At 41.4% G+C, this 14,830-nt stretch overlaps 1 protein-coding gene across 5 annotated transcripts in view; it reads left to right on the top strand.

Moving 5' to 3' along the window:
* The window catches only part of LNX1 (ligand of numb-protein X 1), a 190,323-nt gene that overhangs the window by 157,984 nt on the left and 17,509 nt on the right, over positions 1–14,830 (top strand). For all 5 annotated transcript variants that reach the window (XM_027833221.3, XM_043544363.1, XM_043544365.1 and 2 more), the window contains 2 exons: positions 1,137–1,508; positions 9,685–9,819. In XM_027833221.3, the coding sequence (XP_027689022.1) occupies positions 1,137–1,508; positions 9,685–9,819 (507 nt within the window). The remainder of the gene's footprint in view (positions 1–1,136; positions 1,509–9,684; positions 9,820–14,830) is intronic.

Here is a 14,830-nt window from a genome sequence, read left to right on the forward strand (position 1 = left end):
CCCTAGACAGTGCGAGATCAATGGAAGAATTCTTCTGTCAACCTAGCTACTGCCTCTTGGGGAGGTGGATTAACTACTGCAACAGGAGAACCCCTCCTGTTGCTTGAGTGAGTGTCCACACTGAAACGCTATGGCAATGCAGCTATGTTGCTCTAATGGTTTAAATGTAGACGTAGCCTAAGTCTGTTTTTCTTTTGTTCTGGTCCCAGTAGAGTTGCAGCATTACTGAGAGTATGATGATAACAGGTTAGCAGAGCGTACAGTTAGTGGCCACAGAGGCTGTTTACAAAACCAAGCCAAGCTGAGTTGTTTTACCCCTGCTGGGGATCTTTTTGTTGCAGTATGGAAACATTTTTAAATGTTAAATGGGTCTGCTATTATATTGTAAAGCTACATAGATGCTGATGTCTAGTTTGTTTTTTCCTCCAGCAAATTTAAACCCTGCAAATGTTTTTCATTTAGTAAGGATAAAGTGTAGTAGCCAATCAGTTTTACAGAACAAAAATTGTAGGATTGATTTAAAGTTCTTTGTTTGAAGCCATTTGAAAGAAACTTGAACTCTTCTGACCCAGGAAATGGAGGGAAACATGAAGGGCCAGTTCCTCAGCTGATGTAAATCAGCATAGCTTCAAGCTGAGATTCTGAACCACAGTGAATTAAAACTACTTAGAGCTTTTTTCCCCCATTTTAATGAGAAGTTCTTTAGTGAGGTCGGAAATTGGGGATACAGACTGTCTACTGTTACCACAGTTGTTGTAAGATAATGAACAAGGACACTGCAGAAAAGGAGTGGGAGTGGGAGGAAAGGTAGCTGGGTTTGAAATCAGAAACTAGTGGAATAAAATGAAGATACACAAAAGGAGATTGGGGCCTGAAGAGGGGCAATAATAAACTGAAAAATAACAGTTATGTCTGGAGACAATCAGTGAGAGAGGAAAAAGACAGTAAGTGTACGCTGCGTCCTGTCCTTGGGGGGAGGATAATATATAATAAAAACTTGGCCTCTTGTGTGACACCATTTCAAACACTGCACATCAGTGAACATGGACACATCTGTGTAAACAGATCAGCTGTCTGCAGTGCCAGTTCAGATTAGATGCTTCTTTACATTGCTGATTAATGGTTCTCTCTTCCAGGTGAACGGCATGGACATCATCAATGTTCCTCACAACTATGCCCTGTCAGTTTTGAAGCAGCCTTGTCAGGTGCTCCGACTCACTGTGCTTAGAGAGCAGAGGTACCGATACCGAAACAACGGACTTTCTCTTGATGCTCACTACAACAGGGATGACAGTTTTCATGTGGTTCTAAACAGAGGCAGCCCAGATGAGCAGCTGGGAATAAAGCTGGTCCGCAAGGCAGATGAACCCGGGGTATTTATTTTCAACTTGCTGGAACAAGGTGTAGCTGCCCGTGATGGACAGCTTCAAGAAAATGACCGGGTGTTAGCTATTAATGGCCACGATCTTCGGTACGGCAGTCCGGAAAATGCAGCCCAGCTGATACAGGTTTGTCACGATGACTTGACCCCAGTTTCTGAACTCCTTTAAATAGACTGAAAAAAACCATAATGCCCTCATCCAATGCTGTGCCACACTATGAGTCATATCAAGTGGCAGGGTGGATGCCATGGGTCAGATTCTGCTATCACTTAAACTTGTGCCAACCCCATTGCCTTCAAGGAGGGTACATGGGTGAAAATGAGAAGAACTCCATAAAAACAGCGGACATCTTCTATATGTACAAGAGTATTCAAGAGGTCTAGTTATGATTTTAAACTAGATTTAATCTCTTGTGTATTCTGCCTGTCAGCAATAGAATTTTTAACTTGTTGGATGCCAGACTTGCTGATGTGCTCAGTACTACCCCGCTTGGGACAGGCATCACGGCAGGGGTGATGGAAGCATTAGAATTATACCCTTTGTCAAAGGATATTAGGAGTTCTATTGCCCTGCTCTCTGCCAAGAAGAGAAAACATTGGTAACGTATGTATCTTCTTCCATCTAAGTGGTTTCTGTGGATACCATTTACAGTAACAGTGGCTGGGAAGATTTAATTAGGGTTGGTCCTGCTTTGAGCAGGGGGTTGGACTAGATGACCTCCTGAGGTCTCTTCCAACCCTAATCATCTATGATTCTGTACCAGAGGTGGGCCACACCTACACCCTGCATTTGGAGAGCCAGGCACTTTGGGGAAGCTTTGTATAGATTAGGTCTATTGTTTGTTTACATATATACAAAAAATTAAAAGGGGCATCTATCCAAGGTACTAGGCATCCCTATCAAAATTACAAAACCAAATACACTTAAATTGCCCACAGAACACTAAACTCTGCTCCCCACTACAAACCTGATTTCTTTCCACATCCTCCACCCACACACACAGCCATTTGGATTAGTCTTTTTTTAAGACCTAATCTTTAATTTTTTCTCTTTAAAATGGCGAAGTGCTACCGGCAAAACAACCAAGAGTCATTTACTGCTAAACCTTGCATTTATAAGAGAGTCATTGTGCTTATTCTGCTTGTCTGGTTTGGTGGGGTGAAGCATACATGTGTATGGAAGCATTTCGCATGTAGAAATGCAAAGACAACAGATCAGGCCAGATTCTCCCCTCTGTCCTTTGCATAAGCCTACTGACTTCAGTGAAGTAACATGGGCTTGAGCGAGAAGAGACTTCAGCTCAGTGTACTGTTTATAACAGGCTTGTTTTTAGCATAGATTCATGGGCTCCAGTGTATGGAAAGTCTGTAGCAGAGTTGGAAAATGTTCATTTACTCATCTGTGTTTCAATGGGTATATTCCCATGTCAGCCTAATCCAAGTAGAGTACGTTCTGGCTGGGGAGCAAGACTGTACACCATTTTGCATAATGTTAGTTGCTGGAATCCTGACTGAGTGCTGTTCTGGTTTTCCTTGTGTAGATTACTAATAGAAAGGCGGATGCTCTCTTGGGAGAGCAACGTATGAAATGAAACCCTCATGAAAATTCGTATTCCTGGAACATTTCCTTAGGCTTAAAAAACAAAGCAACAATGCTTCACATGTAGAAAACACACACTCCGTTTTGGAAGAGATGGAAAAAATGAGACCATTCACACACATGTTTAAAAACACAACTAAAGCTCTTACTAGTTCTACAGAATGGATGTTATTTATATAAATACTTGAAACGCACACCAGCCTCTGGGGATTTAAACAACACGCCCATCAAAGACTTTGACTCATGTTTCCAAACAGGCCAGGATCACATTGCACCAATGTGAGCTCCATGAATCACATTTGCCTAGCACAGAATTCCCAGCCTGTGTGTCCTTTTTGTCATGTTTTTCATAAATCTCCTTGCTTGTTTCCACATTATTTCAGAGGAGAACGATTATATAGAGGCCACAAATGTTTTGCATCTGCTTTTTACACAGCACAGTACTTCCCCCTCTTCTTTCTCAACAACACTCCACCTGCCAAGACCCAAATGCGGGGACGCTCTTGTTAGATAAGGAACCAAGAAATAATAGTACAGGAAGTTCAAAATATGGGATCAGTTTTAAAATATAAATAACCGTAAATTAACATTTGTAAAGAACTATATGTCTTAGGTGGTGGTGATGATTATCCTTTTAATATCTTGTCCTATAGCTTCACTTTCCTGACTTATTGCACTGAATAAAGCTGAGAGAAAATCAGGTTTCTGTAGAGCATGATTAGATTTGGCTCCTAAATGATGTACAGCTGAGAGAGGTCTGACTCATCAGCCCTAGCAATTAGATATTAGCACATATTAAGTACTTGTTAATCAGTAGATTAGGTGTCTGGCTGTTATAAACTCAGTCACAAAAGCTGAAATGAAGAAAATGTAAAGGTGGTAATTAGAGATATGCATAAATCACAAAATTTGGATTTTGGACATTTGCCCCATCACCTATGGTGAGGATGGGTCAGATATCACACTTTAGACCTAAATTATAAGCAGGGACCCCAGAATGATGCAGCAAAGTCATGGAATTATGCTCCCCAAATCCTCAGATGAAAAACAGTGAAATCTTGTTGATTTTTGCATCTGCCATCCAATCACTTGTTTCCATACCAACGTCTCACTTGATAGGCTATTCACTTTAAAGGCAAATCCTTATCCAGTGGCTAAATGTTCTCCTCAGCCACACCCCCAGGAGCTAATTCTCCACAGTTTCTCGGGCTTGTGCAGTCATTTACACCTGTGCAAAGGGAGTGCAAATTAAGGGTAAAGAGCTACCAAATCTGGATGGTAACATTCTAGACCCACTGTGCACAGGTTCAAATGAGAACAAATTTTGCAAGGGACTAGAAAATCAGGCCTCAGCCTGTATGGATGTCAGTGCCGGTTCAGGAAACATAGGAACAACAACACATTGTTTATCTCCTTTCTCTTCCTCTGTGTATTTTTTCACACTAGATATTGCCATATAATACAATTTTTCTGATATGAAGGAATGAGTGTCTAACCAAAGCAAGAAGAGTTTTTTAAATGAGTACAATAGAGCTCACCACTTCATTATGGAGAAATCAACTTTACCCATAGAGGTGATCTGGTGGATTATTCTACTTTAGACCTAAATTATAAGCAGAACGGGGAACTATACAAAAATGAGGAGGTTAGTTAAACAGAAATTAAAAGGTACAGTGGCTAGAGTGAAATCCCTGCAAGCTGGTTGGACACTTTTCAAAGACACCGTAATAGAGGCTCAACTTAAATGTATACCCCAAATTAAAAAACACAGTAAAAGAACTAAAAAAGAGCCACCGTGGCTTAACAACCATGTAAAAGAAGCAGTGAGAGATAAAAAGGCATCTTTAAAAAGCAGAAGTCAAATCCTAGTGAGGTAAATAGAAAGGAGCATAAACACTGCCAAATTAAGAGTAAACATGTAATAAGAAAAGCCAAAAAAGAGCCTGAACAGCTAGCCAAAAACTCAAAAGGTAATAACAAAATGTTTTTAAGTACATCAGAAGCAGGAAGCCTGCTAAACAACCAGTGGGGCCCCCGGACGATCGAGATACAAAAGGAGCACTTAAAGACGATAAATTCATTGAAGAGAAGCTAAATGAATTCTTTGCTTCAGTCTTCACGGCTGAAGATATTAGGGAGATTCCCAAACCTGTCCTTTAAATCAGCTTCTGTACCAATGACTGGAAGATAGCTAATGTAACGCCAATATTTAAAAAGGGCTCTAGAGGTGATCCCGGCAATTACAGACTGGTAAGTCTAATGTCAGTACCGGGCAAATTAGTTGAAACAATAGTTAAGAATAAAATTGTCAGATACAAAGAAGAACATAAATTGTTGGGCAAAAGTCAACAAGGTTTCTTTAAAGGGAAATCATGTCTTACTAATCTGTTAGAGTTCTTTGACTGGGTCAACAAACATGTAGACAAGGGGGATCCATTGGACATAGTGTAGTTAGATTTCCAGAAAGCCTTTGACAAGGTCCCTCACCAAAGGCTCTTACGTAAATTAAGTTGTCATGGGATAAGAGGGAAGATCCTTTCATGGATTGAGAACTGGTTAAAAGATAGGGAACAAAAGATAGGAATAAATGGTAAATTTTCAAAATGGAGAGGGGTAACTAGTGGCGTTCCCCAAGGATCAGTCCAAGGACCAATCCTATTCAATTATTCATAAATGATCTGGCGAAAGCGGTAAACAGTGAGGTGGCAAAGTTTGCAGACGATACTAAACTGCTTAAGATAGTTAAGACCAAAGCAGACTGTGAAGAACTTCAAAAAGATCTCACAAAACTAAGTGATTGGGCAACAAAATGGCAAATGAAAAGTAATGTGGATAAATGTAAAGTAATGCACGTTGGAAAAAAAAACCCCAACTATACATACAATATAATGGGGGCTAAGTTAGCTACAACTAATCAGGAAAGAGATCTTGGAGTCATCGTGGATAGTCCTCTGAAGACGCCCACGCAGTGTGCAGCAGCAGTCAAAAAAGCAAACAGGATGTTAGGAATCATTAAAAAAGGGATAGATAATAAGATGGAGAATATCTCATTGCCCTTATATAAATCCATGGTATGCCTGCATCCTGAATACTGCATACAGATGTGGTCTCCTCATCTCAAAAAAGATATACTGGCGTTTGAAAAGGTTCAGAGAAGGGCAACTAAAATGATTAGGGGTTTGGAACAGGTCCCATATGAGGAGAGATTAAAGAGGCTAGGACTTTTCATCTTGGAAAAGAGGAGACTAAGGGGGGATATGATAGAGGTATATGAGTGGTGTAGAGAAAGTGAATAAGGAAAAGTTATTTACTTGTTCCCATAATATAAGAACTAGGGGCCACCAAATGAAATTAATGGGCAGCAGGTTTAAAACAAATAAAAAGAAGTTCTTCTTCACACAGTCAACCTGTGGAACTCCTTGCCTGAGGAGTTTGTGAAGGCTAGGACTATAACAGGGTTTAAAAGAGAACTGGATAAATTCATGGAGATTAAGTCCATTAATGGCTATTAGCCAGGATGGGTAAGGAATGGTGTCCCTAGCTTCTGTTTGTCAGAGGGAGGAGCTGGATGGCAGGAGAGAGATCACTTGGTCATTACCTGTTAGGTTCACTCCCGCTGGGTCACCTGGCATTGGCTGCTGTCAGCAGACAGGATACTGGGCTGGATGAACCTTTGGTCTGACCCAGTATGGCCATTCTTATGTTCTTATGTTACCTTTTTGTCAAGATTTTTGGGCTAGTTCCTCCAGTGCAGGGTGTCTATTCTACACTGACCCAACATATAATTTGTCTGTAAAGCCAGTTTCACTGAACTGGAGGGGATCTGCCAGTGGCCCAGAACCAAAGCTAAGGTTTGGGTACCACTTACTCTCCCTGCTGCTAATGTAGCTGATGGGAAAGAGGAAAAGACAGAATCCTCTGAGCTGCACAGAACAGCCCATGGTGTTTTTGGCCATTGTCTGTTTAGCCTGTAAACTCTTTGGGATGAGGATGTCCCTTACTGTGGGTTGGCCCAGTGCCCCAGTGTAGCCCCATCTCAACTGAGGTATCCGGATGATGCCATATAACAATAACAATGGTGACCATTGCAGAGCAGTGTAATTAGAGGAGCCCTCTGGCTCCCGTAGCACAGTGTAGGGGAATAGTCTGCACAGAGCAGTTCCAGAATGAGGCTAGTGTAAAAGAGAGTTTTAAGAAACACTGACCCTTTTTTGCGTGTGCATTTTGGTCTTAGCAGAGGATCTGACTCTGGTAGGCTCTTTAAGCTACAGTTTGTGTTCAGTACTGAAACAAAGCTAAAAGCAAGTGTATGTATCTTTATTTCTTTTCTGGTCATGAATAGCTATGGAGGAATTGGGGCAAAACAACTAGCAGAGGAGAGAGAGACCAGTTGAAACAACAATTAATATACTAATCAGCAAAAATTTTACTGGGTTTTTACATGGAAGAATGTAGACTTGGAAGCTGATGTGTTTTGATAACTTTGTAATATTCTCTGAATTTATGAGAAATGACCCAACTAGACTGACCTAGAGACAAATGGGACATTTGCTACAGATGCTGTTGTTGAACTTTTGCTAGTCATTCTACAAGGAATTAATCAAATTTACAGCTACCTTGTAAATAATCAGTTTTGAGACAAGCCATGTGGGGAGAGAAGAGTTTTAAACTGAAGTTGTAAAATGTTTCTTTTACAGTAGAATTGCATGTTAAGGGGTTTTACACCATTGGGTCATTTAGTCTTGTGTTGTGCTTCTAGGTTTTAAACATCTTCACAGATTAGGGATTACTGTGTGTTGGTAGAAAAGAAACATAAGATTCCAGTCTCAGGTATCATGTGGATTCAGATTCAAGGTGTTAATATACCATAGCTTACAGGGAAATGCATGTTTCTAACTTGTTTTGATGTCATTGGAAGTAGTAACTAGCCCAGTATGAGGAATTCAGACTGGAAATATTGGTTATTTTTATTATTAGTTTAAAACCCATCAAAACATTTTTTGAAATCACAGCAAAGAACTTTGAACCAGACTCTAGTGAGGAAAAGTTTAACTGTAGAATATAAAACTCAGGGACCTAATCTAGCTGCCATTGAAGTCATTGAGAGAGTTGACTTTTCGAGAGAGTAGGGTTGAATTCCAGGTTTCATTTACATCTTCTTTTAAATGCCTTTCCACTCTTCTCTCTCCTTGGAGCCTGCTCCAACCCAGACCAACACCTTAGGCTTCTGAAGCTCTGTGATGTTTTATCCCCTTTATACTCTTTCAGGGAGGCTCTACATTACAGTAATAGCCTGAACCCAAGCGAACAAGTCTCCCTCGGGAGGCCATTAGCGGCTCTCCTTGTCCCCAAGAACCAGTGCTTAAATTGTAATGAAAGAGGTGCCAGGGCTCAAGCAAGCTTTTACATTCATAACTGATGCAGCAAGCCCAGAAGTGCCGGGACTATGAACCGCCAAGCCCAGAGGTGCTGCGGCTGAGCCCTGGCAAGACCTGGCAAAAATTAAGTACTGCCAACTGAGCTTTTTGTATCTGCAACCTGTCCAGCCACTTCAGCCTGAAAAGCAAGATATTATGTATCTGAACATTAACTTTGAATATTCCCATATAGCAGCACATCTCTAAACCACTGAAGCTAACCATACATTTTTCTTTCTTGTATTGGTTTGTTTTTATGTTAGGAAAGTACCACGTATTGGATTTACTCAACTAAATTCTATTCTCAGTTCTACCAGTACAACACTGTTGACTTCAGTGGAGTCAATCTAACTGAGAGCAGAATTTGGCTGTCTACTCCTGGAGGTAGGACTGGCCTCTCAAGTACTGATTCAACTGCACTGAGACTTTACAGTTATAATAATTAAACTAGTATAGCATCTTGCAACTTCAAAGCGATGTACAAATCAGTGAATCCTCACACCACATCTGTGGGACACAGTCTTTATGATCTCCATTTGCAGTTGGAAAAAGTAGACAGACTAAAAAGTTTCATGACTTTCTGAGGTCTACCTGAGCAAGTAGTAGTGCCGGGATTTGAATTTTGGAGTACCTGACTCCCAGTCCTGTGTTTGGTCCATGCTGCCTCCTTCCCGTTACACTAGTCTGTTAAGATTATATTGTTCAGAATAGTAGCATGGCCCCTTCTCTAAGTAAAACTACATTTGTCATGTTAGCAGCCTGCAAAATTCTGCCACTAGCCCCCCTCAATGTGAGCATTTCCATCATTCGGAGATAAGCAGCATTGCTTTCACTGTTTCCATCAAACAGTAGTAGACCTAGTTTTACACATGTGATGTAACCATGAGACACTAGTTAGCTGTGCTAATGTACACAAGTGAATAGAATAAATGTCTAAAAGCAAGAACTGAGCAGCACTATCAAGCGAGAGGATTGTTAATTCAGGGGATATTTTGAATGCATGAAAATAGGTTTTTAGAGGATTAACTTCAGTTTTGCAGTCTGTGTTGTACTGAGCTGAACTTACATTATTATTTCCTCCTGTAGCAAGCTGATAATAAGGGTAGAGGCAAAGAAAAGAATTGCCTTCAATTAACCAAAATCTGCACCCCAAAATATCATCTCAAAAGAAAATGAAAATAACAGCAAGCTTAACTAAGACCTGGACTTTGTGAATTTCTAGTGCTGAAAAGATTGGCTTTGTAGCTGCATAACAGACGGATTTACATCTGTGTCTCGTCATGTAGGCCAGTGAGAAGCGGGTTCACTTTATTGTGTCACGGCAAACCAGACAGCAGACCCCTGACATCTTGCAGGAGGCTGAGTGGAATTACAACGGCAGTCCTCAGCCTTGCCCATCGGAAGGAAACTATCCTAACAAGGTGAGGCCTGGATCTATCTTATATTTACTGTTCTTTCTGTGGGAAACAGAAGGTTTTGTTGTCTCCAGACCCTATCAGCAGGAGAAGCACATCTTATTCTGCGGTATAAATGTAAGAACAGAAATCATCTTTATTTATACACTAGGAAGTGCTTCTGTCTTGACTCAGTTTGGAAGGATTGGGAGAGAGGAAGCTGAAGGATAATAATGAGACTAAAGTTTTATACACACATACTACATTGTACACAAACCTGCCTCCCAGCCTGAGCCAGCAAAATGCAATGCATTCTAACAAAAATAAGAGGCTTATCTGCACTTACTCCATCTGGAGCAAAGCATGAAGGCAAGAAGCTTGCATAGACTGGGTGTCATATTCCCACATCTGGGTGTTGATTACTGTGACTGTTACTCGATCATTCACTTTTTAGTAAATTGTGTGCTAGCAAACAATATGCATTGTAATACAGTAAAATAAAAATATATACATCTGGGAACAAAGAATGTAAGGCATACTTACAGGATGGGGGACTCTATCATGGAAAGCAATGGCTGAAAAAGATTGAGGCGTCATGATGGATAATCAGCTGAACATGAGCTGCCAATGCAACACTGTGGCCAAAAGAGCTAATGTGATACTGGGGTGCATCAGAAGGGGAATCTCGAGTAGGAGTAGAGAGGTAATTTTATCTCTATAATTGGTACTGGTGCAACCACTGCTGGAATCCTGTGTCCAGTTCTGGTGCCCACAATTCCAGAAGGATGTTGATTGGAGAGAGTTCAGAGAAGAGCCACAAAAATGAATAAACTATTAGAAATTTTGCCTTTATAGTGTTAGACTAAAGAGCTTAATCTATTTATCTTAACAAAGAGAAGATTAAGGGGTGACTTGATCACAGTCTATAAGGATGTATGTAGGGAACAAATATTTAATAATGGGCTCTTCAGTCTAGCAGATAAAGGTACAACACCATCCAATGGCTGGAAGATGAAGCTAGACAAAGTCAGACTGGAAATAAGGTGTAAATGTTTAACAGTGTGTGTACTTAACCATTGGAACAATTTACCCAGGGTCATGGTGGAGTCTCTATCACAGACAATTTTTAAATCAAGATTGGATGGTTTTCTAAAAAATCTGCCCTAGGAATGATTTTGGGGAAGTTCTATGGTCTGTGCTATACAGGAGGTCAGAGGAGATGATCACAATGGTCTTTTCTGGCTTTAGAATCTAGGAATCTATGAAAACGGGGATGATGATACTGCTACTGACCTCCTTTGTAAAGTGCTTTGAGATCTATGGAAGAAAAGCCCTATGTAAGGACTAGGTATTATTAGATTAAGGAAAATGACAAAGAACAAGCATACAGTTTCCACAAAGCTGACAGCAGTGTGTGCGTCATTCAGCGTATCCTTCACCTGGAAGCCAGTACGCAGAAAGCAGGGTCCTAGCTACATACACAACAGAAGGGTGGAATCCCTAAAAGGAGATTGGTGCCACAGCACGGCTATCCAGCAAAGAGAGAGTTCTGAATATAGACAGGACCGTGTCACTAGGGGCTTTAAAAAGCAGCAGGGCTCATTTAAAATCAGTCCTGACTGAGAAGCAGGCAACTGTGACCTTAAAGGACCACATGCCTCTTAGACTGCACCGCCAGCTGTCAGCTCCCGAACGCAGCTGCCAGCGGGGAGAAAAGGATGGGCCCATATTTTAAAAATGTTTATAAACATCTCTTTGTTGTTTTCCTCCTTTTATCAATTATGTTCATTCAGCCCCTTATGAAATGGTATTTCCTGCAGCATATTCCATCTTACCTGTACCCTCGCATGCCGTTCACAGACATAACTCCTCCCTCATGCTGTAAGAACAGACCCACGTCTGCTGTCCAGAACAGCAGAGACGACACTAGGCTGCTGCCATCCTGTCACAAGACAATCCTAGCTGATACTGCATCTGCAAGTCGTTACTTCCCAATGAAATAATGCTTTCATGATTCTTAGGGAGATCTCTGAGTGGGATAGCAATTAACTCATGACACTATCACATGATTTCCAGTGACTGCCTGAGCGTCTGCTATATCTAATATATTTGTGTTACTGGTCTATGGGTATGGTACAGGGGAATTCAGTACATTAATTCTATTCCATGCCCAACTTTGAGCCCCTTTCTTCTCTTCCTGTATAAAGAGGTGCAGGAAAGGAATTCTTGATTAATTATAAGTTGATTTGGGGAACTGCATTGACTTGTGAGATTTAGGGAGTTGTGTTGGCATTGCAGCACCCTACGTGGAGCTGGTGGGGCCTTATTTTGTTACATAGGATATGGAGATAAGGGAATTCCTGATCCACTGCAAGAATCCCCCAACAGGTGGCTGGAGTGTGTGTCTGTGCCTCTCTGTCTCCTGGCCCATCAGTGACAGCACAGCTGGCTTAGTGGCTGTGCTGCTTCTGGCCAGTGGCAGCAGTTTGTGACCCCTCCAGTGGAGGGCACAGCGAAGATGGAGATTTTTCTCAGAAACAAATCTCCCTCTCTTGACAAATGTCTTTTTTGGCTGTGTAGAAAGGGGAACATGCTATCTGGAGCCCCTAATCCCTAACTCCTCCCCTCTGTGGCCTTTTCACCCCAAGACAGATGAGCTCTGGAGTGGTTAAATCAAGATTGGAGAGAGCAGGCTGCATAGCTGCCTTTCCCTTTCACACATCCCCTCCATGCCCCCGCAAAAGGAGATCCTGAGCCTTTAGGCCTTCAAGTCTCCTCTGATTTTTGACAGCGAGTGTAACTGACCAAGGAACAATGTACCAAGGGTCGTGGTGGATTCTCCATCACTGAGAATTTTTAAATCAAGATTGGATATTTTTCTAATAGATCTGCTCTAGGAATTATTTTGGGGAAGGTCTATGGCGCGTGCAATACAGGAGGTCAGACTAGACGATCCCAATGTTCCCCTCTGGCCTTGAAATCTGTGAATCTAGGGTGCACCAGCAGGGTCTACATGGACCAATTATTGCGCAATATGTTAGTGTTCTTTAGAAATCACACCCTGATAGTGCACATCACCCACCATGTAGACATACCCTCAGTCATACACATGCCCCTGGCACCATTTAGCTGAGGGTATACAAACAGCCTTATTCTTTCTGAAAGGGTGCACAAGGAGGGAGGTGGTTCTGTTCCCCTTTTCCCCACAACACTGATGCTGTGGTGCACTCCTGCTGGTTAGCTAGAATCTAGTCTTTGCTTTTCCAATGTGGCACTTATGATTCAATAGACTGAATAACTCCAAAGGAGCTCATACAGCCAGCGGGACTGATTATGTGCAGGCCCCATAGAGTTTTGCTGTGGTGCACTCTGTCTTTAACTCAGTGTGGTAGTGTTGTTTGCCTTTTGTCAGGAACATGTGAGTATTGGTCTGGATTTGTCTCAGTATTTACCAGATATTTCTCAGTACATACCCTGTATTTTTTTCATGATATTCTTTCATAATTTACTCTCTTTAAAATTAGGCTTTGCGGCCATGTGGGCTTAAATATTTTTTAAAATCAGACCTTAATGCAGGGATTAAGCGTGCCAGCCCAGAATCTTGTAATACAGTATGTGCTCTTGCTTAGATCTAATGGACATCTTCTTGTCCATGCTTTCAAGTCAAAGGAATTTCCTTTGGATGTGTGGCTTGGTGAATCTTACACCTGGCTTCGTCAGCGGGGATTGTTAAATTAAATGTGGCTAATAGAGAAATTGCTAATTAATGTAACCTGGTGTTATTAATGTGAAGTTTATGGGGTGGATAATTCATCCTTGGGAGAGGTGGATTTTTGTTAACATCACTGATCCCTCTTTTAACTCTCTGAGAGAGCCAGTTTTGTCCTGGTTAACTATATAGCACGGATGTAAATGTGTGCTGGGTTTTGCCTTCAAGTCTCCAATGTATTCAGTGCCAAGAATAAACTCCAGACTCCAGTATTATTTGTTATTGTATAATGACTCAGGAATCCCTTTTGGCCAAGTCACTGCCCTCATGACATCCTGCCTCCATCTGGAAAGAGCAGAAAAGAGGCTTTCTTTTAAGCAGATGCCAATGGTAAACAGAAGGACAGGCAGCAGAGCAGTGATGAAGTAGCAACACAATCTGTATTGAATACATCCTCTTTGGTGCGTATTGGGAGTGTATTTTGCATACAGTGTGGTGTATGATTGGTCATGGACAGGGTTCTTAGTAGGAGATCCTCCCATGTCTGAGGAGCAAGGCAATGTAAAGCCCGAGTTGCTGCTGATGCTGCCTGATCTTGAATAGAAAAGATGTCAGAAACACTCTCTTGTACTACAGAGGGATCTGTTAAACAGGATTTGTAATATATAAATAGAGCCAGATTCTGCTCCTTTGAAGTCATTGGGAGTTTTGCCATTGACTTCAATGCAGTCGCAGTACGAGACACTAAAATAGCACTGGTTTTAATTGTAACTATTTCTTCTATTCCTATTGATTGTTTATAACAAGTTGTCCAGTCCTTAAAGACGGAGCCATTGCTCTTGCTGCTCAGGCACATAATGTTCTGTAACTATGTGAGTGGGTTAGCCTGCAGGTAATATATATTTTCCAAGCAGCTGCAGCTGTGTCCGTTGCCTGTGAGACACGCGTCATGACTTTGAGGTTGTCATAATTTGCTGTAAATATTTATTTTACAGTAAACTTAAAAAAAAACAAAGAAAAGAAAAGGGGACAAGCTGTGTGTTTTCCCTGTCATGGCCTCCAAGGTCATTTCACAATGATGGAGAAGGGTAGTTGTTTAGAAGAGAATGTATTGAAATGCATTCATTAATAAACATTGCCTTTTAACTGGGTAACTCATTAGCAGCAATACCTCCAAGAGAGCGCTCCCTGTGTCTGTTAAGAAGGCTTTAACTTCGCTTTGATCACCCTCTTCCCCTCCTTTGAGAATTCACAGTGCTTCTCTCTGAGCACTTTAGAAAACAGGGGGCTGCAAGGAATCTTCAAAGGGAAGCTGACTGTTGGATTGCA

This window comes from Chelonia mydas, chromosome 4 (genome assembly GCF_015237465.2).
Source record: "Chelonia mydas isolate rCheMyd1 chromosome 4, rCheMyd1.pri.v2, whole genome shotgun sequence".
Classification (NCBI taxonomy): domain Eukaryota; kingdom Metazoa; phylum Chordata; order Testudines; family Cheloniidae; genus Chelonia; species Chelonia mydas.